Here is a 21,755-nt window from a genome sequence, read left to right as displayed (position 1 = left end):
TTTCCTTCAGACACAGGCCTGAAAGCAGAGCGGCCCCACTCCCACGCGCCGCACCCTGGGCCGTCTCACCTCCCCTACAGGAGGCTCAGACCCTCCTAACCCCTACCCCGCCACCATCCAGATTGGGGCCCGCTCTCGGCCACTCTGCACATACCACCTGCGTCCCTAGCCCTGGGCAGACTCGCTCCGTCCTCTTCTGTAGTCGGTTTGCTCTCCCGGCCCCCAGATCTCCTGGCCCGTGCTCTGAAGTGCCCAGTCCCCAAGCGCCCGCGCTTCCGTCCCCAATGTCCAGACCCGCTCTCACCACCGTGGTCCACAGCATCACTGCCACAGGCCACACCAGGGGCGCTGTGTCCTCCTTGCCTGCCCCCCATTTCCTTCTCCTGACCTGGGTGACCCTGTGTCCCTGCCTGGGAATGGGTGACTGCCCTGTCTCCTGCAGCCAGGAAGCTCTTCATGTGCGGAGCAGTGACATTTTCTCCAGTGCAGAGACGCCTGGCCCGCCCCATAGACCGGAAGCTTCTCTCTCCATCCACGTCGGGAGTTTCAGATAGCCCCGGCCCCTGCAGATGTGCCGTGGGCACCGCACCCAGTCAAAGCTGGTACCGGAGCAGCTGGCGCCTGGGCTGGGTTGGCAGCAGGCGCAGGGCGGAGCCCTCGCTCCTCTGCTCTGCGAGTGCAGGCTTGTCGGCTGCCGCCTGGTACGCACACAGGTGCCAAGCCACTGCGTTGTTGCCACCCAGGGGACAGTCTCAGGCCAGGCAGGCTCACTTCACCACCACGCTACACAGCACGTCCACCTGTGGGGGGCCCGCGGAGACCAAGCCATGTCTACAGGTGCTAGTCAGACGCTGTCCCCACACCACACTGACCCCAGCTGCCATCGTTGTAAGAAGAGGTCCGAGTTCTGCATCAGCTGCAGGCAGCCTGGATAAAATGGCCCGTGCTGACCGCTGAGCAGTGTGCGCTTTAGTGCACACGGCTACCCTGCCCCCGCATCGGTGCCCGCACTCCAGACGTGCTGGCAGCTCCACTCCCTGAGGGGCGCCGGGCCAGGCTCAGCTGTGTCCTGGCCCCCACACAGTGCACGGTGACCCTCAGGTCTGCAGTCAGAACATTCCCACTGCCGCAGTTGGAAGCCCAGCTGGGACGCTGCTCGGGACCCACGAGGCGTGGGCGCTGAGCTGCCAGTCCTAAGAAGCTGTGCTTAAAACAGGAAAAGGAAATGTGAACAAAGATGCTTTTCCTACTCGTTCGGCATGAGTGGCTAACCATGGGATTTAAAAGCTTTAACCAATATTTGTGACAAATACAGAGTCTCTTACTGAATCAGATGTGGGACTCAGATGAGCCACTTAAACTCGTCCAAAGCGGGATTCCTCAGAGAGCAAGCCCTCCACTTTCTCCCCCCAGCCAGGCTTTGCACAGTTCTGGCCTCACACAGACTCCTCGGCAGCCCTTTCTCACTGGGGTTCAGCTGGCCCTTCCATGTTAAGGGATGGACAGGAAGCGTGGGCAGACCGGGGCTAGGTCTCAGCTGCCAGGAGGGAGTTATGCTGCACCCACGTGGCCTTTCCACAGACTGGGGCACTAGGTGCGGCTCTTCCAGCCCGTTAGGAACCAGGCAGCATCTGTGTGAGGTCGCGGGTCTCAGGCCCTGCGTTCATTTGTGCCAATGCAGTGTGCTGGAAGGAGCGGGACTTGGGCACGCTGCCCTCACGTCCTCCAGCGCTCGGCCGTCTCAGGACACTGCACATGGGCACTGGGCGTGTCTGGAAGCCCAGCCCTCTGCACAAACTTCTGTTCCTGTGACGGTAGCTGACACGCCCCTTTGCCGGGCCCCTCTTTCATTGTAAGGTAATAAAATATTAATGCACTAACTGAAAAGCCTTGCTTTGCAGAAGTCAAAAGCTGTGCCGCAGAGGACTTACCAAGGCTGGCGGGCCTCAGTGTCCACAGTGGGCTCCAGGGCCTGGGCTCCAGGGCCGGGCCTCCTGGTGGTCGGTGCTGCTGTGCTCGCTCCTTTGCTGACCTCGGGGGTGGGCGGGGGCAACGGAGAGGGCTGGCCTGTCCGTCAGAGAGGAAATAAACCGTTCTTCCTGCCTGTCTCCACCGGCGACTGCTCCCCGTCCCACCTGGCCTTTTCCCCAAGCGCATGTCAGCTCCTGAACACACACAGGTTCGGTTTAGAAACCGTGGCTTGGGACCGCTTCAGAAACAGAAGCAGGTTTGGTTTTAAGGAAGCTCAGACCCCTGGGGAAACCTGCGCTGGGAGAAGCTAGGCGGGCTCCAGCCCTTCCTTCTGGGGAATTGGAACCAGCCGCGGGGCAGCACAGGTCACCGCTACTCAACAGCGACACTTTTCTGTGGAGGGCAGAGGGGACAAGAATCTCGGTAACACAGCTGGTCCACCGGCCGTCCATGTTCCTCTCCAAGGGCACCATCACCAAGGCCCCCCTTGGTGGGGTCCCCCTCCAGGGTCCCCCCAGGCCCTGCCCTTGCCGGGGTCCCAGGTCTCGGGGAATGTACCACCTCATTCAACCTGTGGCTAAGTGACACAACACACAGCCAGCCTGGAACCAGCACAGCAGGGGTGGGAACGGCGGCAGTGAGCCCTCTCTCCTGGGAAACTTGGCAGCCACGAGCCCAAGTGGCGGCCTGGTCGCACCAACTCCCTGTTGGCTGCCCAGCCCCGCTCCAGGACATCTCATACATCCACTGTCCCTGTGCGCACAACTGACACATGTGTCCTACTGGCCTGGGGACCCACCTGCTTGGAGTCAAGTGAGCACAGGCTTTTCTTCAGCTCAGGGCTGGCTGTCCCCATGATCTCCTTCCGAGCTCAGGAGACTCCCTGCTGGGTGCGCCTCTGCCGGCGGCGTGAGGCTGAGGTCCTTCCCCAGCCAGCCAGCCACTCGCCACCCAAGGGTCCACGGTCTGTTCACGCTTCCTCGATCACAACCATGAAGGCTGTGCCCCGGCTCCTGCCTGGTGCAGATGCCTGTCCTGAGGCCGACGCCCTGGCTGGGCCCAGTAAGCCCAAAAACTCAGTAAGCGAGCTAGGTCATTTTTCAGTACAGCATTTTTAGAAGTCGGAATGAATGCAGAAAAGTCTATAATGAACAAAAGTAGCAATACACCCAGTCATGCCAGCCTGGGTATTTGGAAAAGGCGGCCTAAAGCCCCTTCTACTTCCGCAAGCCTACCCACACCACCCTCGGCCGGCCCACTCCCAGGGCGGCTGGGAGAAAGCAGGGCAGCAAGCCCCAGGGTGGCCTGAGGCTGGGTGGCTAGAGGGCCAAGGGCACCCTGAACCCCCGAGAGAGACCAAGTCCTTTGTTCCGAGGATTTGCACAGTTGGTGGGATGGGAGGAAAGAGTTCCATGTTGATTAATGGGTATATGTGGTGCCCGCTCTCCTGGGGAATGTGACCACGTAAACTTTGTGTGTGGGGGGAGTCTGTTAGCTGGAACCTTGATCTTGCTCCTGACTCCTTCATTCATCTTGTAAAATAGGTACGTGACAGGAGGCAGTTGATCAAAGTTGGGGCACTTTCCCAAGTTACTTAATAGGCTACTTGGGGCACTGTAGACCCCCTCCCGCATTCCAGGCCTTGAGATAAAAGCACAGTTTCAAAGGCTGTGTTTCCCACACAGTGGAAACGATACATAGAATTTCAAGGACTTCCCAGCATGAGAGTTGACAGAGTAAGTGGCCCCGGTAGCAACAAGAAAATTCCCTTACCTGCCATGTCAGGAGTCACCCGGGGATCTTTGGTGGAGATCGAGATGCTGGTGCGGGCTGGGGCCACCCTGCTCCCCGGGCCCCCTGCTCCCCGGGCCCCCTCAGTCATCCAGTGCTGCCATGGCCACAGGAATATCCCCTTTCCACTCTGGGAATGGGGCGGTCCACCTTCTTGGGACATGACCCTGGGGGTGGCTTAGTGCATTCTTTCACACAATATCCAGGGCATTTGCACCTAAAACACGCCTGATGCTTGTGCCCTCCACACCTTTGCGGCTTTCCTGGGTCACCGTGAGGTGCCTGGCCCCGGCCAGTGTTGCCACTGAGAGCCAGTGCAAGTAGCTTGGCCTCTTTTCCTCTAAGTCTCATTTGATACAGACCGAGGAGGTAACATCCATCAGCTGTGCCAAAGGGGTTTGGGGCCCCATTTGTAATTTCTGACACCTGCCCCCTCCGGAGACGATGGGTCCACATCAGTGTACCTGTGAAAGGCCTCCACCTGCCTGTTGAGGAGGAGGGCAGGGTTCTCTTCCCTTCCTGTGTTACTTCCTCGACCTTGTCATAATTCACTGGGTTTTTGATACAGGCCCTGTTCCAGCCAATAGGCACTGGATCATGACGGATTTACTTCTGCTCCCTCCTGGTGTATTATGGTCCCGGGGGGCGGGGGGGGGCCTCATGCTCTGAGACAGCCTGGGCTGCAGGTCTTGCATTGCCAGGGTCTTCAGTACATAATTGATCTGCGTGTTTGCAGGCCCCTTCCCAAATCAGCTGTTTTTCTTCTGGAGAGCAACACGTAGTTAGAACTATGTAAAGGTCCCTCCAGGCCATACCGAAGGCAAGGGCTAAGATACAAAGCTGTTAATGGAGCGTGTGGGGTTCTCAGAAAAGTTTCCTAGCCTTTCCTTGCACTGCTGCAGGTCAGCTATTGAGAAAGGCGCGTGTACCTGAGCAGGGCCTTCTGCACCCGCTACTTCTCTTGGGCAGGAGGCCGGGGGGCGCAGAGAGACCTGAGGCTCCACTCCTGGTGCACCCCGCTGGACGGGGCTTCTCCTCCTTCGGTCACTTCGGGTGTGTGGGTGGGTTGGGCGGAGGAGTTGTAGTCGTCGACTCAGGGGCTAAGGTCTCGGGGCTCTGAGGCCTGCTAGGTTCCCCGAGAGACAGGCGAGGAAGTCCCCTCTCCCCCCACGGGAGACAGATGGGAGAGTCTTCCTCGCTTCCCTCTGAGGCAGGGGTGGAACTCAAGAGGGGTCATCTAGAATGCCACTGGGAGACCCCAGGGTAGCTTCCTTTGACCTGGGACAGAGCGAGGGAGTGTGAGGTTAACAAAAAAAACCTGTATGTCGGGACGTTCCGACTGCTTGCCTGGCCTCTGACAGATGCCACTGGAGTAGGTGTAATTGCTGCTCCCGTTTCCGGGCCGTGTCTCCCTCTCTCCCAACTTGTACTGAGGCCGAGTTGGTTACACAAGAAAATCAGTCTCTTTTGCTTGAGACACTCAGGGTCACACTTACCCCAGTCCCTAAGGATGCACCCCAAAGGGGACCCTGGGGGGATAGAGGGTGTATTTCGCCTAAGGGGGAAAGGCAAGCCTGCCTCTGAGAAAACACCAGAGGCTCGGAAGTGAGCTGGAAAGGAGGCTGAGATCACAGGCCCTGGACTCGCTTGGCAGCTGGGCTGGAAAATGGCGCCACCTAGACAAGGGGAAAGCCGCCGTCAATGGCGGTTTCTCGGCATCTCGGAACCCCCCCCCCAAGTGCTGGGGTGCTAGCAGCAGGACTGCCCTCGGGGTGCCCCGCCCCTGCTTTGCTCGGGGCAGAGGCTGGAAAAAATGGCGGAGATGTCGGGCTCAGGCCTCAGGTGCAGCTGAAAAAAAGCACCTGAATTAAATGGCAGGCCAGGTCCCCAGCAGGGGGCGCGTGAGAGGCAACCACACACTGACGTCTCTCCCTCTCTCCTTCCCTTTCCCTCTCCCAAAATACATAAATTAACTGTTTAAAAAAGTCTCACTTCCCCGCAGCGTTGGAGACACAGTGGAGTGACAAGTTAACTACCCTGTTGTTCTCAGAGCCTAGTCCCTTCTAGATCTGGAAGGTTACAGTGTTCCAAGGACTTATTTCCTCACTTTTCTTCCCGAGTTCTACGATCTAGGAGGGGGTGAGACTTTCCCTCCGTGGGCATCGTGGGGCCACGCCCAGTTTGAAGCTAAAACGCAAGGCTCGGGTTAGGCAGGTGAGGAACAGCAGCGCCTCCTGCTGGATAGCAGTGATCAAAGGCATGGTTTGGGGGGTTTGACGGCTGCTGGGCAGGAAAACAGCACAGCAGCCACTTTGTAAGGCAGATAGACGTGGGAGTGGTCAGAGAAAGGAGGGAAAGACTCAGGAGCGAGGCCGCTTTGAACAGAAAGGCCTTGTCAGGAGAACAGCACCTAGAAACACCTGGACGTCCCACTACAGGCTGAGCTTGCTCTCCCTCCTCGGAGACTACACCCAAGTGGGAAAGTGCCCCAAGGAGGGGACGAGACTGCTTGACAGCCTCCCGTCACTAGGCCTCTGCCTGGCCTTCTGTCCCGGCTCACGTCCCAACTTTTCTCTCACGGGTATCTTTGGCGAGCACCCTGTGGCTTTTAAATGATTGACCCGTGCCCACGGGGGTGCAGCGATTTCTTGAAGGAGAGAAAGCAAGACATTTACCCAGCAGAGGTATCCTTGCCCCTCCCCCAGTTCCTACCAGGGGTATTCGGATGCAAACGAGTTGCTGGAAAACACCCGGAACGGAGGGAGATGCTGCACGCTCACTCCAGGCCAAGGATTCAAACTGGCTTTTCTCCCAGCCAGGTTTGGAGGCAGGAGCGGCTAAGGACTGAGACTGGTGGGTCGGAGCGCTGTTGAGGAGCAGGGCTCCCGAAGGCCGTCCTTACCCCTTCGGTCATCCCCACCTCTCACGTGTCGGTTCCTCCCGTCTGAAACAGCCAGGGGGGCTCAGACTGCTGGGTGACCGGCCCTTATTTTGCACGTCCCCAGACAAGCCATAATTACATTACCGTGATGGGAGTTCCCTATGAGGCCCCTGCGTGTCTTAGGGACTCACCTGACACCTCTGCAAAGCCCCACTCCTGCAAGGACACCCGAGAACCTGGGCCAGAGGGAAGTAGTACGTCTTCCGAGCCCGGCAGAACCCGAGCACTCAGGTCACATCTCATTTCTACCTCCGAACTAGGCCTAGCGCGTCGGGGTGCCCCACCCCCACAGCGCAGCTTGTCCATCCAGAAAGGGAGACAGGAAGGACAGCCGAGCTGGGGAGACCATACTCACGGCTGGAGACAGAGGGCGGGGTCCAAGTCAGGGTCCCCGGTTTTGGCACCAATATGCTGATGGGAGAGACCTGGTTCTTCTTGCCGATGCATGTGAGGAGTTACAGATCAGCAAATCTATTAGTGTGCAGTCACTTTATTAGTGATCCGTTTCCATGGAAGAGAAGGGGCCTAGCTTGGGGGGCGGGGAGGGGGGCAAAGTTTCAGGGCAAAGTGGGGCAGCAAGAGTAGATGAAGACCAGGGTGGCCTGAGGACTTAGTTGGTGGGACAGGAGGAAAGAGTTCCATATTGATTAACAGGTAAATGTGGTGCCTGCTCTCCTGGGGGAATGTGACTACGTAAACTTACGTGTGTGTGGTGGTGGGGGGTCTGTTAGCCCAAACCCTGATCTTGCTCCAGACTCCACTTGTTCATCTTGTTGTAAAACAGGCATGTGACAAGAGGCAGTTAATAAAAAGTTGGGGCACTTCCCAAAGTTGTTTATGGGCTCCTTCTGTAAGCATCGGGGACTCCCTCCTAAAACAGACAGTGGCCAGAGGTAGGCGATGCACCAGACTTGTTCTGTGGGCTCTTTCTTTGGGCTCCGTGGACCCTCCAGCATTCCAGGCCTTGGGATGAAAGTACAGTTTCAAGGCTTGCTTTCCCAGACAGTGGAACAATGCACAGAATTTCAAGGACTCCCTCCTCTCGTGCTAACATGGTGTTTCCTGTGATGTTGGGACACCTGGCAATATTATCGGACCAGTCCCAGGACTCCTGAGTCAGTGGGTGAGACGTGTCTCCCTCCTCCTCCCTGCCTCGGTTTGCTGTTCATTCTACCCAAGTGGTAAGAGGTGTTTCCTGGCAACTAGGATGCTGGATGCTGGCCAGTAACAGCAGTGCAGTCTCAGTTCGTCCTCTGCTGTCTCCTGCTCAGTAGTGCTTGTCTTCAACGTCCTTCAAAACAATTGTTACATTGTACTATGACAGCTGTCATATCAATATGCATTTAAAAAATCAACTTTTGTGTAGCCATTTTAATATTGAAGATGGAAGAAAATAATCAACATTTTCAGCATATTTTTATTTCAAGAAAGGTAAAAATGCAACTGAAATGCAAAAGACGATTTGTGCAGGGTATGGAGAAGGTGCTGTGACTGAATGTGTCGAAAGTGGCTTTGCAAGCTTCTGGTACCACTGACATTGTGGCCGAATAGTTCTGTGCTGTGGGGCTGTCTCAAGCAGAAGATGTTTAGCAGCCCCCCTGACCGCTACCCACTAGAAGCCAATAGCGGGAGATATTCAACATACTCAAAATGCCCAAATCACGTCACTGATGAAAATGAAAATGTCTTTATTTTATGAAAAAAAGGAAGGGACTTTTTGGCTAACCCACCATTTTCCCATAAGGGGACTTCAAACCCCTGGGGACTACAGCAGGGACAGCCCCTGGCTGTCCCCTCCTTACTTGGGGCCAGGTGGCATCTCCCAGCCTCCTTTTCAGCCAGGTGAGGCCAGGTCCTTCCGGTGAGTTTTTGTTTCCAGCCCTGCTGCCCCCGGCAGACTCAGGAAACCTCTACTCGCTGCTCCAGGCCACCAGCCGACCCAGCAGGAAGGGGCGACCCAAGCCCCCTTGGCCACACAGAGAGTCCCTCAGCGCCTGACACACAACAGCCCTGGGTTGTTCTGGGACAAACATACGCCTTATTCTGTGGGAGCCATGACACTGGGGGTCTCCTTATTAAAGCAGCCTCGTCTGTGCCAAGTCATGACCACCCCTGTCACCAGACCAGACCCAGTGTGAAGTGCTCGGAGAACTTACCTGTGTGCGGGGCGGATGGGTTCTCCGCAGGAAACGGCACCATGACCCCTGCAATCACCCCAAGCACGGACCCTCCCCTCTCGGGCTGGCAGCTGGCCTCCCCGGCAGGTGTGGAGGCTGGTGGCTGCCTGAGCCCACACTGCACTCCCTGGAAGCCCGGGCTCCTGTGGCCCCACCTGTCGTGTGGCCTGGGCATGGTGTCAGGCCTGGGTCACAGCACTCTAAGGCACGAGGTGGGTGCCCAGCTGCCCTGTGACCCCACCTCCGCACGTGCTGACTGTACAACACAGGGCAAGCGGAGAACCTCTGCACCATGTCCTCACCTGCAAGGTGCAGATGCCCACCTGGAGGCGGGATTAGTACATTAACCACTTATAAACATGCTCGCCACCAGCACCACCGTTGGCCACTGTCGGCAAGGCCCCATCCCCTCCCGTGACTCGGTCATGGGTATGTGACCCCATTCTTGACACTGAGAAGTGAGGGGAGGTCTGCAAAGGCCAGGGCTTCTGACAAGGTTCCTCTGATCTTAAAAAGGGATGCAGAAGCCCAGGCTGCTGCAGCTCATTGGGCTGGAGCATCATCCTGTAAACAAAGGTTGTGAGTCTGGTCCTGGGTCGAGGCCCATACAAGGACTGATGGACGTTTCTCCTCTCTCTCCCCCTTCCCTGCCCTCTGAAATCAATAAGCGTGTCCTCAGGTGAGAACTGAAAAACAGAGACACACAGAATAGACAATCACCTGCTCACACACACCTTATACTGGGCATGGTGAAGTTTGAATGTGATGCCCGGATTGGTGGCAGCCACCTGATAGCCGTGAGGCCCACTCCTGGGTGGCCACCTGGGAGGAAGACGTACATCAGGGTGAAACTGGGCTCTGCTAAGCAAGGAAGGCGACAAAGACCTGCTGGGGAGGCAACCTCCACATCCGAAGCACACAGCCCTCCTGCACCCAGCCAGCCCGATTTTCGGGCCCACAGTCCCCGTCCTCACTGCTCACCCCAAGGAACTGGGGGGTGACAGTTCAAGTGACCTTGGAATAAAGGTACTACGAGTAAACAGAGAGAGGAGGGCCGCCAGCCTGCAGTTTTATACAGATTTAGGTTAGAATATTGGCTAAAATGACCTTCCCTCGGAGAGCGGCTGGGCTGAGGCTGCCGGGACTAACCGGGGGACGGACCTCCTCTCTCCCGGGGCCCCACCTCCTCGCTGAGCTTCTCGCCCAGCAGATTTTAGGACCCAGGCCCTAAGAACTACGGCGGCATTCTCTTCTGCTTTTCAGCCACCACAATTCAACTTATTTTTAGAGCAACTGAGAAACATGATTCTGAGTCCAGTTTGGGAGGACGTGGGTGACCCACACTTCATGTCGAAGCACACGAATGAGGACAAGAGCCCGACGGGGGATCCAAAACGGCCCGTTTTATTTACACGGCCTCTGTGCAGCCCCAGGCGCACTATGTACACAGCAACGCGGGAGGCGTTTGCTTCCACGGTGGGCACGGTATAAATTAGGGTCATAAATACGAGGGTGAGCCCCACCCGAGGGTACACACCTTTCTCCAAGACTCTCCGGGGAGCCTTCCTCCCTCTGACACACTGACAGGACCGTGAGGTGCCCCCCCCCCCACCCTCCGGACACAGCAGCGGTGCTGGGGCGGGCGGGGGAGCAGCCCCAGGTGCAGCAACAAAGACACCACGAGGCGGGGGCGCCGGCCCCTCACCAGTGCACTTTCATCAAGTCACGTCCACTTCTCTTGCTTCTAACTAAGGAGAATTAGAAAATGGCTTTTACACGTAAACAGTGCTGCCTCAGTCACTGACAGCACACTGATGTCAACCCCAGGCTTGACCCAAACTTCAGCCTCTGCCAAGGGCAGGCGCTGAGGCCCCAGGAGGCCCCAGGGCAGCTCCCCTGCACCTGCTCACGGAGCTCCGGCCTGTCCCGTCTGGAGGCCCTGGGGACCTCAGGGCCCAGGCGCCCCACCTCCAACAGGGCAGCCGCCCTCTGGGACCCTGTGACCTCTCCTTTGAAGTCGGTGACTCCCGGGGGCCAGACTCTCTCTTCACCTCCCCCGCCTACGACAGCTCTTCTGGTGGGAAGAGAGTCCCAGGCAAGGAAGGTCACTCACAGCTGCCCGGTCTCCCCTCCAGCAGGCAGCCGAGGGCATGTGCGCAGTGCGGGTCCCCCCACATGGCCACCCAGAAGGACCACCCGGGAAGCGCCCAGCCAGGCCCCAGGAGGGGACCCACGGAGGCACGCTGGGCAGAGGAGCTGATGGTGGGCGGTATCTGCAAAGCTAATGGCAGGTAAACGCTGTTCAGCTCTAAGTCCCCAGGAGGCCCTGCGGGTGACACCGCCCCAACGCTTCCTGCCCAGCCCCTCACTCGGTCAGCCCTCCCCTTGGGGGTTCACCCAAGGGTTGGGGTGGGGTTACAAAACCCCCTTTCCAGGCTGGACAAGAGCCCTGTGAGGCCTGGCTGACTCTGGAAGGGCAGCAAAGGGCACAGTCAAAGGCAGTGACAACTTGGCGAGAGGTGTGCCGACACCTCCAGGGACCTGGGGCCCTCGGGCCAACCCAGGCTGCCCACCCATGGCCACTCTGCTGGGGCAGCAGCTTGTTGTCCAGCAGAATGGACACCGTCTCCAAGGCAATCCTGGCCCAGCGCAAACACGGCCTTTGTCACAGGGGGCCACTGGCCCCGGGCCGCACTCAGAGGCACCGCACCCTATGCCTGCTGCTCAGGAAGGACTGAGACACGTGGGCGGTGCTCCCCAGCCCGGGGACGCGGCTGCCACTTCACGGGCTCCAGGAGGAGCGAGTCCCCCTTCCCTTCCCGTCGGACTGAACCGGACAGGACTGGAGGCGCACACGGAGGGCACACAGACCGGAGCCCAGGGCACGGCGGTGTCGGCCCAGTCACCCGCACGCCGCCGGGCTGGGAAGCCGCGTGTCCAAAGGTAGCTGTGTTGGTGAGTCCCAGACCCCGGAGCTGGCCGGGCAGGGGGGCTGAGAGGCTTCCTGTCCCGAGCGCAGGGCAAAGAAGTAGCACCATGTGAAGGGCCCCGGGCCACACGCTCATGCCCTTAGTCGCACGCGTGGAGGACGCAGGCTGAGAGGGCGGAGGCTAGGCCTCGGCGGCCGGGGGGCCTCGGCTCAGCTCCTTGATGCCACACAGGATCCTCTTCACATGGCCCACCTTCGTCACGCCGAGGTCCTGCAACGAGAGCAAAGCCCCCTGATGCTGGGCCACCGGCCACAGACCACCCAGGACTCTGCACACGAATGGGAGTGGGACACTGACACCAGGAGGAAAGAAATGGGAGAAATGACAAGCACACAGACACACCTCCCGTGGTCCCGTCACTGACACTGTTGAGGGGACACCCCACAACACAAAGACCACACGCAGGCCAGCGGCAAGTGCCACCAGTGCCCCCAAGTGCCAGTGCCCAGGACAGGGCCCAAAGACCGTGGCACTTGAGGCAGGCCCGGCGCTGCCCCTCCCCTCCCTCCCACCGAACGAGGGGAAGTGCCCGCACTGCAGGTGCTGGACATGGGTGAGCGGGACTGCACTGGGGGGCTGCCACGTGCCTGGCAGCCACCAGGTCGCCCTGGCTCTAACCACCCATATCAGCAACAGAGGGACCCCGTGCGCCGGCTCCCTCACCAAAGCGCTCTTCGGTGACCCCACTCACTGTCCACCTGTGCTGAGCAAAGCGAGACTCCCCCAGCATGTCTGCTCTGGCTGGGCCTAGCCTCGGACCCGGGTGGAGACATCACTGCCACCTGCCACCCACCACCCCGAGCGGTGGACAAGGCCTGGGAACCCTGAAGGGAATCCTGGTGCTGGGAAACGGCCAGGTCAGAGGGAGGGGACCAGGAAGGGACCGTGGAAAAGCCCAGCTGTGGTAGTACCTTGAGGTCCCTCCGCTCCAGGTGTAGGAGCTCAGAGCCCCGGATGTCGTGCCGGGTGAAGATGTCCTTATACTCACAGAGACTGAGGTGCTCCAGCCAGGCAGCAACCTCCTCTGTCCCCCAGAGGTGCACTGTCAGAGACGGAAAAGCAGGAGCGCAGTGAGCCCAGCGCCCAGCACCGGACAGGCAGTGGCCGGCACCCCAGACAGTCCAGGTGCCCCGCGGCAGCAGGCGGCCCGCAACACCGGCACCAGCACCCGGACGCCCCGCGGCAGCAGGTGGCCCGCAACACCGGCACCAGCACCCGGACGCCCCGCGGCAGCAGGTGGCCCGCAACACCGGCACCAGCACCCGGACGCCCCGCGGCAGCAGGCGGCCCGTGCCCACAGAGAGCCCCAGGCCCGAGGGAGGCGTGGGCCTGCCTGCCCACCACCCAGAGCAGCAGCTCTCCGCCCTTCTCCCTGCACGGCCCACAGGAAGGAACCACTAAAGTTCCAATCAAAACGTGTATTGTTTGTTGATCCGAGAAGAAATGAGTGTAGTTTCGACTCGTTCACGCCAGACAGCTACTGCTGTGCTGGCTGCTGTCGTCTTTCACCCGACACTCTAAGGGGAGAGACCCGCGGCCTGGCCAAGCAGCCGGCAGTGCACGTCTGCACGGCTGCACGGCTGCACGTCGCGGCCGAAAACCGCTGCTCTGAACGGCTCGTCTCAGTTTGGGCCGCAGCAGGAAGGGAGACACGCAGAGGTCTCACGGACTCAGAGCCACTGTCACGGACAGAAACCCCACTTGTGGACAAATGTGAGGAGAGGAAAAAGCACAGGGCGCTGCCCTGGCTACTGCCATCACTGCCCAAATCCAGGCGGGGCCACTGGCACGGAGAGCGCTGGGGACAGCTGTCCTCAGGGCCAACCCTCCAGACGGAAATCTGAAGCTCCAATTTACTGACACAAAGGAAATGTCCTTTAGAATAATTTCCTACTGACTCCACTGCCCACGATGGCCAGTGGCCCAGGTTCCCGGAGGCGCGGGGGCCTTGATCAGCAGCCAGTTGGTAGAAGGCGACCAGCAGCCCCTCTGAGGAAGCAGGCCTGAGCACGAGCTCGTGTCTCTGTCCCGTCACTTCTGCTGTCCTCCCTACCTCACATCCCAGGTCAGGGCAGGCAGGGGCTGGTGGCCAGTCACCCACAGTCTGCATGGGAAACAAATTTGGGGGCAGGGACCTACAACGGTCAGTGCCCAGAGCAAGCCAGAAAGCAAGACACTCTGCACAGGCCGAGGCGGCTGTGGGGAGAGCCTCCGACCACGGGAGGAGACGGAGGCTGGGAGCGCGCGGCCAAGAGGAGGGCAGGTACCCGGTGCTCCCAGGCTGCTGTGGGCATCTCTGTTCTTGCTGTTCTTCTCCTTCTTGAACTTGGTCACCAGGCGGAACTTCCCACTGCGGCTGCGTTTGGCAAGATCCGAGGTCACATTCTGCGGTGCAAAGTGAGAGACACGGAGAGTCAGACCCAGCTCCCCAGGACTGAGTCCCGCCTGAGTCAGAGGCCAGAAGAAGACACCTGTTCCCGATTCACTTGTCCTCGTGGTTTTCCTTTCTGTTAGTCTTGTGTTATTGTTGATTTTTAATGCCTTTTAAAAGTGGATTCGCAATGACCACTGTTTTTTGAAATTCTATAATGTTTTTCATTTTATAATGTGCATTTCCCGCACAACTGCAAGGCTACGTAAACATCAGCCCCAGGACAGAGCACTGAACGAGCTGTCTGGCCAACCTGCCAGGGCTGCACGGGCAGGCCCCACGCGTCCCGCATACCCTTTCCGCCCGGGCTGACTCCCCACGGCAGAGCCTCAGAAGGACGGGAGCAGTGTGGCCCCTACTTGGTGGCCACTGCACTCCAGGGGTCGGGCAGAGCTGACACCACCCAGCACCCCTTCCCTGGACTGCCCCGGGGCCAGAGGCCCCTCCTCTGTGCACACACAGACCCCTGCGTGCAGGACGGCCTGTTGCGCTCGCAGGTAAAGCAGAGCTCCCGTCTGTTCCAGGTATGCAGCTTCCTTCTGCCCTCACTGGGTAGGAATCCGCCCCAGGACGCTGCCCCCCTCGTCTCCACACTGACCTGCATGGTTCAACCTCACAGCTTTACAACAGGGACATTTGGTCCCCTGAAGAAAGCTCCAGAGGCATGCAGACTGGGGTTGCACGGACCTGAGAGTTTGGAAACAAGGAGCACCTTCGAGCTGGGGATGTGCTGCGGGGACCACCCCCCCACCCCACACTCCCCTCCCCCGTTTGGGTTGCCTTCGTGGGCCTCTTACGGAAGGCATTTGTGTTCAAGTTTTCTACTACAAAAGAGACCGCTCACAAAAATAGTTTCTCACCAACCATTGTGAGTACTCAAGAAACTTATTTTTATAAATTTCTGATACTTGGCAAAATTGTCAGTCATCAATTCTAACACCAGCTGCTCTGTTCAACACCTTCAGCTCCCAGGCGCCAGGCGCTGGCTCTGGTGAGGAGACCAGGGGCTCCCCGTGGCGCCGAGGGCATGGCCAGGAGGCCCCCCGGCCCCGGCTCCCCACCTGCAGGCCTGAGGGTGTCCCTGGGTGAGCCCACCCCTTCCTTCCCCACACAGATGCCCCCCATCCACCAACAACCCGCCTGTGACCCATGTTTGTCCAGGGGACGGAAACAGCCTTGTAATCTCTTTCCAGCTGGAATTCTTTCTTTAAAAATATTTTTATGTTTTTAAGAGAGAGGAGAAAGGAGAGAGAGAGAGAGAGAGGAAGAGAAACACAGATGTACAAGAGATACACCAACCAGCTGCCTCTCACACGCCCCCAACTGGGGGCCTGGCCGGCAACCCCGGCACATGCCCTGCCTGGGAACCGAACCCAAACTGGTGACCTTTCGGCTCGCAGGCCGGCACTCAATGGCCTGAGCCACACCAGCCAGGCTTGAATTCTTTTAAAATAGTTTTGCTCATCAACTACAAGAACTAATCGGTATGGATCTACTGAAATACTGACTTTATCCCAGCATTTATTTTAGAATGAACAGACTAGTTTTAAACATACACTGTGGACATCCGGACACCTGTTTCCCAGTACTGAGCACGCGCGGACCGCTTCGCTGCACAGTCAAAAACGACAAAGACGCTAAACTCTGCGTTTTCCCCATAATTTAAAAAATGAACTGAGACAATGTGTCTTTGTCTAGCGTTAGTAGTGCTTCTTACAATATGGAAATTACTTATTCCTTGACGTTTTTCCTTCGGAGGCAGTATTTAGATAATTTTTTCAAGTTGTTCTGTGGCTTTTTTGAGAAATATCTTAAGATTTCAATTGGTGTAGTTTAAATTTTTCCTGAAAAATCAAGTTTCATCAATATTTTTTAATTTATTATTATTTCTTGGAATATAACGATTCATTTTTCTCATGTTTTGTTGCATCCTTTTATCACTGCATTTTGTTTATTTTTTGTTTGATTATATTTGCCAGAGGGAGGTTTGACTTATTATACTTCACTTTCAAAAACCCAGCTCACAGATGTATCACCTCTGATCCCCTCATTTTTATGTGGGTAACCCTCCCCGACCCCCGGGCTCCCCTGGCCCCTTGCACTTCACCCCCACACCCTCCCTCGCGTGGGCAGCAGCGCCACGCGGTGAGGTGGTCAGCAGAGGAGGCCCGGCCCCTCCCTGTGCTACCCCAGCAGCGCCCTGCAGAGCGCTTCTGGTTCTGTGACTAAACTGTCCTCGGGTTTAGTCACCCACAGTAGTTCCCACCTACCCCCCCCCCCCAGGACTGAAACCCGCCCCCCATCCGTCCGACCCACACCCTGGAAGCCAGGACCCTCCACACACGGCTCGGAGGTGCTATCGGATCAAACTCGTGGGCCTGTGTGTTTGTTTCTGCAGTGGCTGAGCGCTTGGTGATGTTTGTTTGGGAGACATTTTGGGGTTTAAAGCATTGGAGCCACAGTCCCTGTGACATACACTTTCACTCTAAAGACCGACAGTCCCAGACAAACCGAGTTGCTGGTCACCTTGCCAGCAGGCACCAGGCTGTGAGCCTCCCACTGTGGCAGCCGCTGATCTACCCATGAAGTGAAGAGTCCTCGCCCTGCACCTGCCTGCTGCAGAGACCCACGTGGAGGGAGAAGCCAACCCACAGGCAGGGCAGGGCAGGGCCCGGGAGCCTGGCACTGCAGCTGAGTGGCGGGCAGTTTCCACTCTGAGCCGGCCAGCGCCCCAGGCTCCCTTGTGCTCTAGCTGCTGCTCAAACTGTCCCTGACAAAGAAACTTCAGAAGTTTCCGACCCATGGCAGACCAGCGCTTTAATGCCACACACTACGTTACCAGAAAAATGAAACAAAAAGGAACATAAAACACAAACTGTCAATTGCTTTAAAATTTCTAAACTCAGACTTCCGGCCAAGATGGAGGCGTAGGTGGAAACACTGCACCTCCTCGCACAACCAAAATTAAGGGCAACAAAGATTTAGAAACAAAACCACAACCAGAACAGACAGAAAACAGAACTGTACGGGAGTCCAACAACCATTCAACCAGACTGGTAGAAGGGGCCGAGTCAGGGGCCGAGTCAGCGACCGAGGGAGAGGGATCGTGGCAGGAAAAGGCAGTGGCAGCCAGACCCGGGAGCGCAGGCGGTGTGGGGTGGGCCGAGGTCACACATTCACACACAGATAAACCAGGCAAAAACGGGCAGCAAGACACACCGCGCAACCCAGGGCCCCAGCACCGGGAAATAAAGCCTAAAAGCACCAATTGAAAAGGGGCCGGGAGAGATTCCCAGCCTCACAGGAGAGTTTTGTTGGAGAGACCCACACGGTCCTAGAACATACACAAGCCCACGCACCCGGGAACCAGGACCGGAAGGGCCCAACTGGCTTGTGGGAAGAGGCAGAGAGGACTGAAATCCGAGAGAGAGCAGAGCAAACCCCATTGTTCCCTCTCTGACCCCGCCCCAACATACAGCATCACAACCCAGCAACGTGGGTTGCCCCACCCTACTGAACACCTAAGGCTCTGCCACTCATACGTTAACAGGCACAACCAGACCAAAAAATTATGGTTCAAGCAGAAGAACAAATCAAAGACCCAGAGCCAATACTTTTAAGTGACCAAGAGATAGACAACTTATCAGGTGTGCAGTTCAAAACAATGGTGATCAGGATGCTCACAGAACTAGTTGATTTTAGTTGCAAATTAGGTGAAAAAATGAAGGCTACACTAAATGAAATGAAGCAAAATGCACAGGGAACCAATAATGATGAAAAGAAAACTGGGACTCAAGTCAACTGACTGGACCAGAAGGAAGAAAGGAACAACCAAACAGAAAAGAATGAAGAAACAAGAATTCAAAAGTATGAGGAGAGGCTTAGGAACCTCCAGGACATCTTTAAATGTTCCAACATCCGAATTACAGGGGTACCAGAAGGGGAAGGGGAGGAGCAACAAGTGGGAAACTTATTTGAACAAATAAGTAGAACTTCCCCAATCTGGCAAAGGTAATAGACTTCCAGGAAGTCCAGGAAGCTCAGAGAGTCCCAAAGAAGGTGGACTCAAAGAGGAACACACCAAGGTACATCATAATTATATTAGCCAAGATTAAAATGAGAGAGAATTCTAGAAGCATCATGAGATAAGGGGACACTCACCTATAAAGGAGTCCCCATCAGACTGTCAGCAGATTTCTCAAAAGAGACCTTGTAGGTAAGAAAGGGCTGGAAAGAAGTATTCCAAGTCATGAAAGGCAAGGACCTACATTCAAGATTGTTCTATCCAGCAACACTTTTATTTAGAATAGAAGGGCAGATAAAGCGCTTCTCAGATAAGGTCAACTTCAAGGAGTTCATCAACACCAAGTCCTTACTATATGAAATGTTCAAGGGACTTATCTAAGAAAAAGAGGTAAAAAATATAAACAGTGAAAGGACAGCAAACTCAGTTATTAACAACCACACCTAAAACAAAAGCAAATGAAGCAGATAACTAGGTCAGGAGTAGAGCCACAGAAATGGAGATCACATGGAAGGTCAGCAACAGGGGAGTGGGAGGAGGAGAAGGGGGGAGAAGGTACAGAGAATAAGTAGCATAGATGGTGGGAAGAAAATAGAGGAGGGCAAGAGTAGTGTGGGAAAAGTAGAAGCTAAAGAACTTATGACACATGGACATGAACTTAAGCGGGGAATGTGGGTGGGAGGGTATGTGCAGGGGGGGAATGGGACAACTGTAATGGCATAATCAATAAAATATATTTTAAGAAATTTCTAAACTCTCCCTCTCAGTTTCTGTACTGATGACAATTGCCCTGCCGTCAGCAGAGCTGATCTAGAATGCGATCAGATTGTGAAAGTGTCCCGTGGGCATGTTCCCACTTCACAGCGTGTGCAGCCCTCTCCACAGAGAAAGGAGGTGTGAGGTCTGTGAAAGTGCCACACACACTTACTCTCAACTCCCTTCTGGTCGGAATCAGCGATGCAGTTTGGTCTGATCGGTCGGACTGGCAGTGACGGCTCACACCGGCTGCGTTTCATCACCTTCATCTCAAGAAGTGTTTGCTTTACATATTTGTGCACATGAATTAAAATTAAAACGGGGGCATTGCTAAAAGAACAGCCAGAAAGTATATACTCCCATACTAGTAGAGGGCATGGAGAATTGGGTGGGAAGAAGCAGGGCCTCATCAAAAAGGAGAAAATAAAAAAACAGAAAAATTGGGACAAACAGCACAAAATCTAACAGAAATGTATCTAAGTATATCAGTAACCACAAATAATATAAATAAATGAAAACAGATTGACCTCTCCAGGAAATGCAGAGGACCAGGCTGGTAAAGCCCAGCGTTCAGTGATGTGCAGTTGAGAGAGACACTCCACGTACGGCTTGAAAATTAACCCACGGAAAAGAACACACCGAACCGGTGGACCCGAACGAAAAAGAGCAACACAAGGTCTTCGCGTAAGGATGAGCCCGCACGCACCCAGTCACACAGAGTCACCGAGACCGACTGAGACATCTGTGTCCGTGCGGAGTTCAACAGTAATCAACAGACCAAGACAAAAATACAAATTTTATGAAGTTGTTGTATTTTACCGATATAAAGTGATCCCTTTGATCATGTATTGCTCTAGCTTTGAACTTCTGTTTTTACATTAACACTGTTATTCTGGAATTTTCTTACTGTGTTTTCTTAAAATTGTTTATTTAATCTTTCTGTGTCCTAAGTTTTTATTGGGGGTATGGGAGAGAAAATTCGGCTCTATGACCAATATATGGTTAGATTTCTTTTTTTAACACAGCCTGAGAATAGTTTGTTTCTAAGAGTACAATCTGTGTCATTTTCTGTATCTTATTTTTTTGTTATCAGCTACATACTAGATCCCGAATTGTCTTTTATAATATATTTTGCTTTTGTCCTTTATACTGGTTTGGAAAGACGAAATCTCTTTAATTTTACTAGAAGCTACCTTTAAGTTTTTTAAAAACATGCCTGACTCTACATTTCCTAAATTACAGAAGCCAGGACCTTGGTTTAACCTTCTGCGCCCTTCCAGGAGGAACCGAACGTGCCTTCGCTCCTCTGTCCGAGTTCTCTTCCCGGCCTCCCCGCGCCGTCCACCTCTCGGGCTCTGATGATTTCATCTGGGACCACACAGCTATGCTACGTTACACCTGCTGCATGTTCTGTATGTTGTCATTTGAGTACTTTCCTTTTCGTTAAAGATTTATTATATCTATAACTAACTATTTAACCAATTGCAACAAGCACAGCCTGTCCTTACACCAAAATGTCCTCGTTCTTAGGTTGCTGAGTCCTGCTGCCTGACTGGGAGGTCTGAGTGCATTTCCACTTAGGGTGTGTCCACAAACATCTGTGAACTCGGAGAAGGGCGCGCCGGGCTGCTGCCCAGCCCATCCCTGCCCCCTCGCCCTGTGGCTGCCAGCAGGTGGAACCGGCCACGTTGACCGCAGGCAGGGCGCCCCAGTGTCTAGTGTCCAGGCACCCGTGGGATGTGCACCCTGAGGGGAGCTTGTCTGCTGGCCCACTCCTTTCCCTATCTCCGAAAGTCTAGGGCCTTTGTCCAGACGCTGCCCATGAAAACTGCCCGTCCGACAAGCCCCTTGCTGGGGCTCTTCCTGCCGACCCTCCTGCTGTCGGAGGGCACTGCACCCTGGGTCACAGTACGCCCGGGGTCCTGTATGCCCAGCAGACGGGGGATTTGAAGATCCCCAGGAGATCTTCAAATACATGTAAAAGAAAAGCGAGGGTGTGAGCCAAGTACACCAACTCTTTCCCTGTCAAAACAAACTTCTAGGAAGCTGCTATTTAACTGACCAATGTGTCTCCCCAGCCGGGCAAACAGTGGGGCAAGGCACAGCCTGCCTTCTGCCTAGTTCCTGGGTAGTCACACTGTTCCGCTTCCAAGGGCAGCCTGTGCCCAGGCATCAGGGTCAGTCCTGACACTAGCTCCTTCCTTCTGCCAGTCTCTCTCCATGCCTTGAAGGCATTTTACTCAAGAAGTCTTGAGAAGCCACATCAGGGGCTGCAAGACTGACACCATGTTAACCCTGAGGCCACACAGGGCACACTGAATACGGGCACCCAAGGGAGAGCCACCGCACCCAGCGGTGCCCAAGCTGAGCCCCACAGCCCACATACCTCTTCATCGCTGGGCTCCATGAGCTGGCACAGCCAGGGGGTGTCCGCCAGCTTCCTGAGCTGTTGGTCCATCTCTGCGAGAGCAGTCCCCAGCCTCTCCTTTTGGGGGGGGTCCAACTGCTGCTCCCGCAAGGAGGAAAGAGACATAGCTGGTTATTAGCTGTGAGGAGCTGGGGCCACAGCCAAGTCCCCAGGTGCTGGGCTCCTTTGGGAAAGTTCCTATAAAGGCTTCTGGAAACTGAGTCACAGAGCACTGGCTAAGGGGTCAAACTCAGAACCTTCCCTCGC

The 21,755-nt window shown here is 55.9% G+C and overlaps 2 protein-coding genes across 17 annotated transcripts in view; one reads left to right on the top strand and one right to left on the bottom strand.

Moving 5' to 3' along the window:
* USP40 (ubiquitin specific peptidase 40) overlaps positions 1 to 1,880 on the top strand; it is a 73,781-nt gene extending 71,901 nt beyond the window's left edge. For all 10 annotated transcript variants that reach the window (XM_053655204.1, XM_053655203.1, XM_053655205.1 and 7 more), the window contains one exon: positions 443 to 1,880. In XM_053655204.1, coding sequence (XP_053511179.1) covers positions 443 to 554 — 112 coding nt within the window. In that variant the 3' untranslated portion in view covers positions 555 to 1,880. The remainder of the gene's footprint in view (positions 1 to 442) is intronic.
* Positions 1,881 to 8,367: 6,487 nt separating this feature from the next.
* The window catches only part of DGKD (diacylglycerol kinase delta), a 104,287-nt gene continuing 90,899 nt past the window's right edge, over positions 8,368 to 21,755 (bottom strand). For all 7 annotated transcript variants that reach the window (XM_037143906.2, XM_053655196.1, XM_053655201.1 and 4 more), the window contains 4 exons: positions 21,468 to 21,587; positions 14,138 to 14,255; positions 12,782 to 12,912; positions 8,368 to 12,080 (listed from right to left, as the gene is read on the bottom strand). In XM_037143906.2, coding sequence (XP_036999801.2) covers positions 11,991 to 12,080; positions 12,782 to 12,912; positions 14,138 to 14,255; positions 21,468 to 21,587 — 459 coding nt within the window. In that variant the 3' untranslated portion in view covers positions 8,368 to 11,990. The remainder of the gene's footprint in view (positions 12,081 to 12,781; positions 12,913 to 14,137; positions 14,256 to 21,467; positions 21,588 to 21,755) is intronic.

The sequence above is a fragment of the Artibeus jamaicensis genome, unplaced genomic scaffold, assembly GCF_021234435.1.
Source record: "Artibeus jamaicensis isolate MK-2021 breed Jamaican fruit bat unplaced genomic scaffold, CSHL_Jam_final contig_944, whole genome shotgun sequence".
Lineage (NCBI taxonomy): Eukaryota > Metazoa > Chordata > Mammalia > Chiroptera > Phyllostomidae > Artibeus > Artibeus jamaicensis.
The sequence above is the reverse complement of the archived record's forward strand: the minus strand, read 5'-3'. Positions and strand labels throughout refer to the sequence as shown.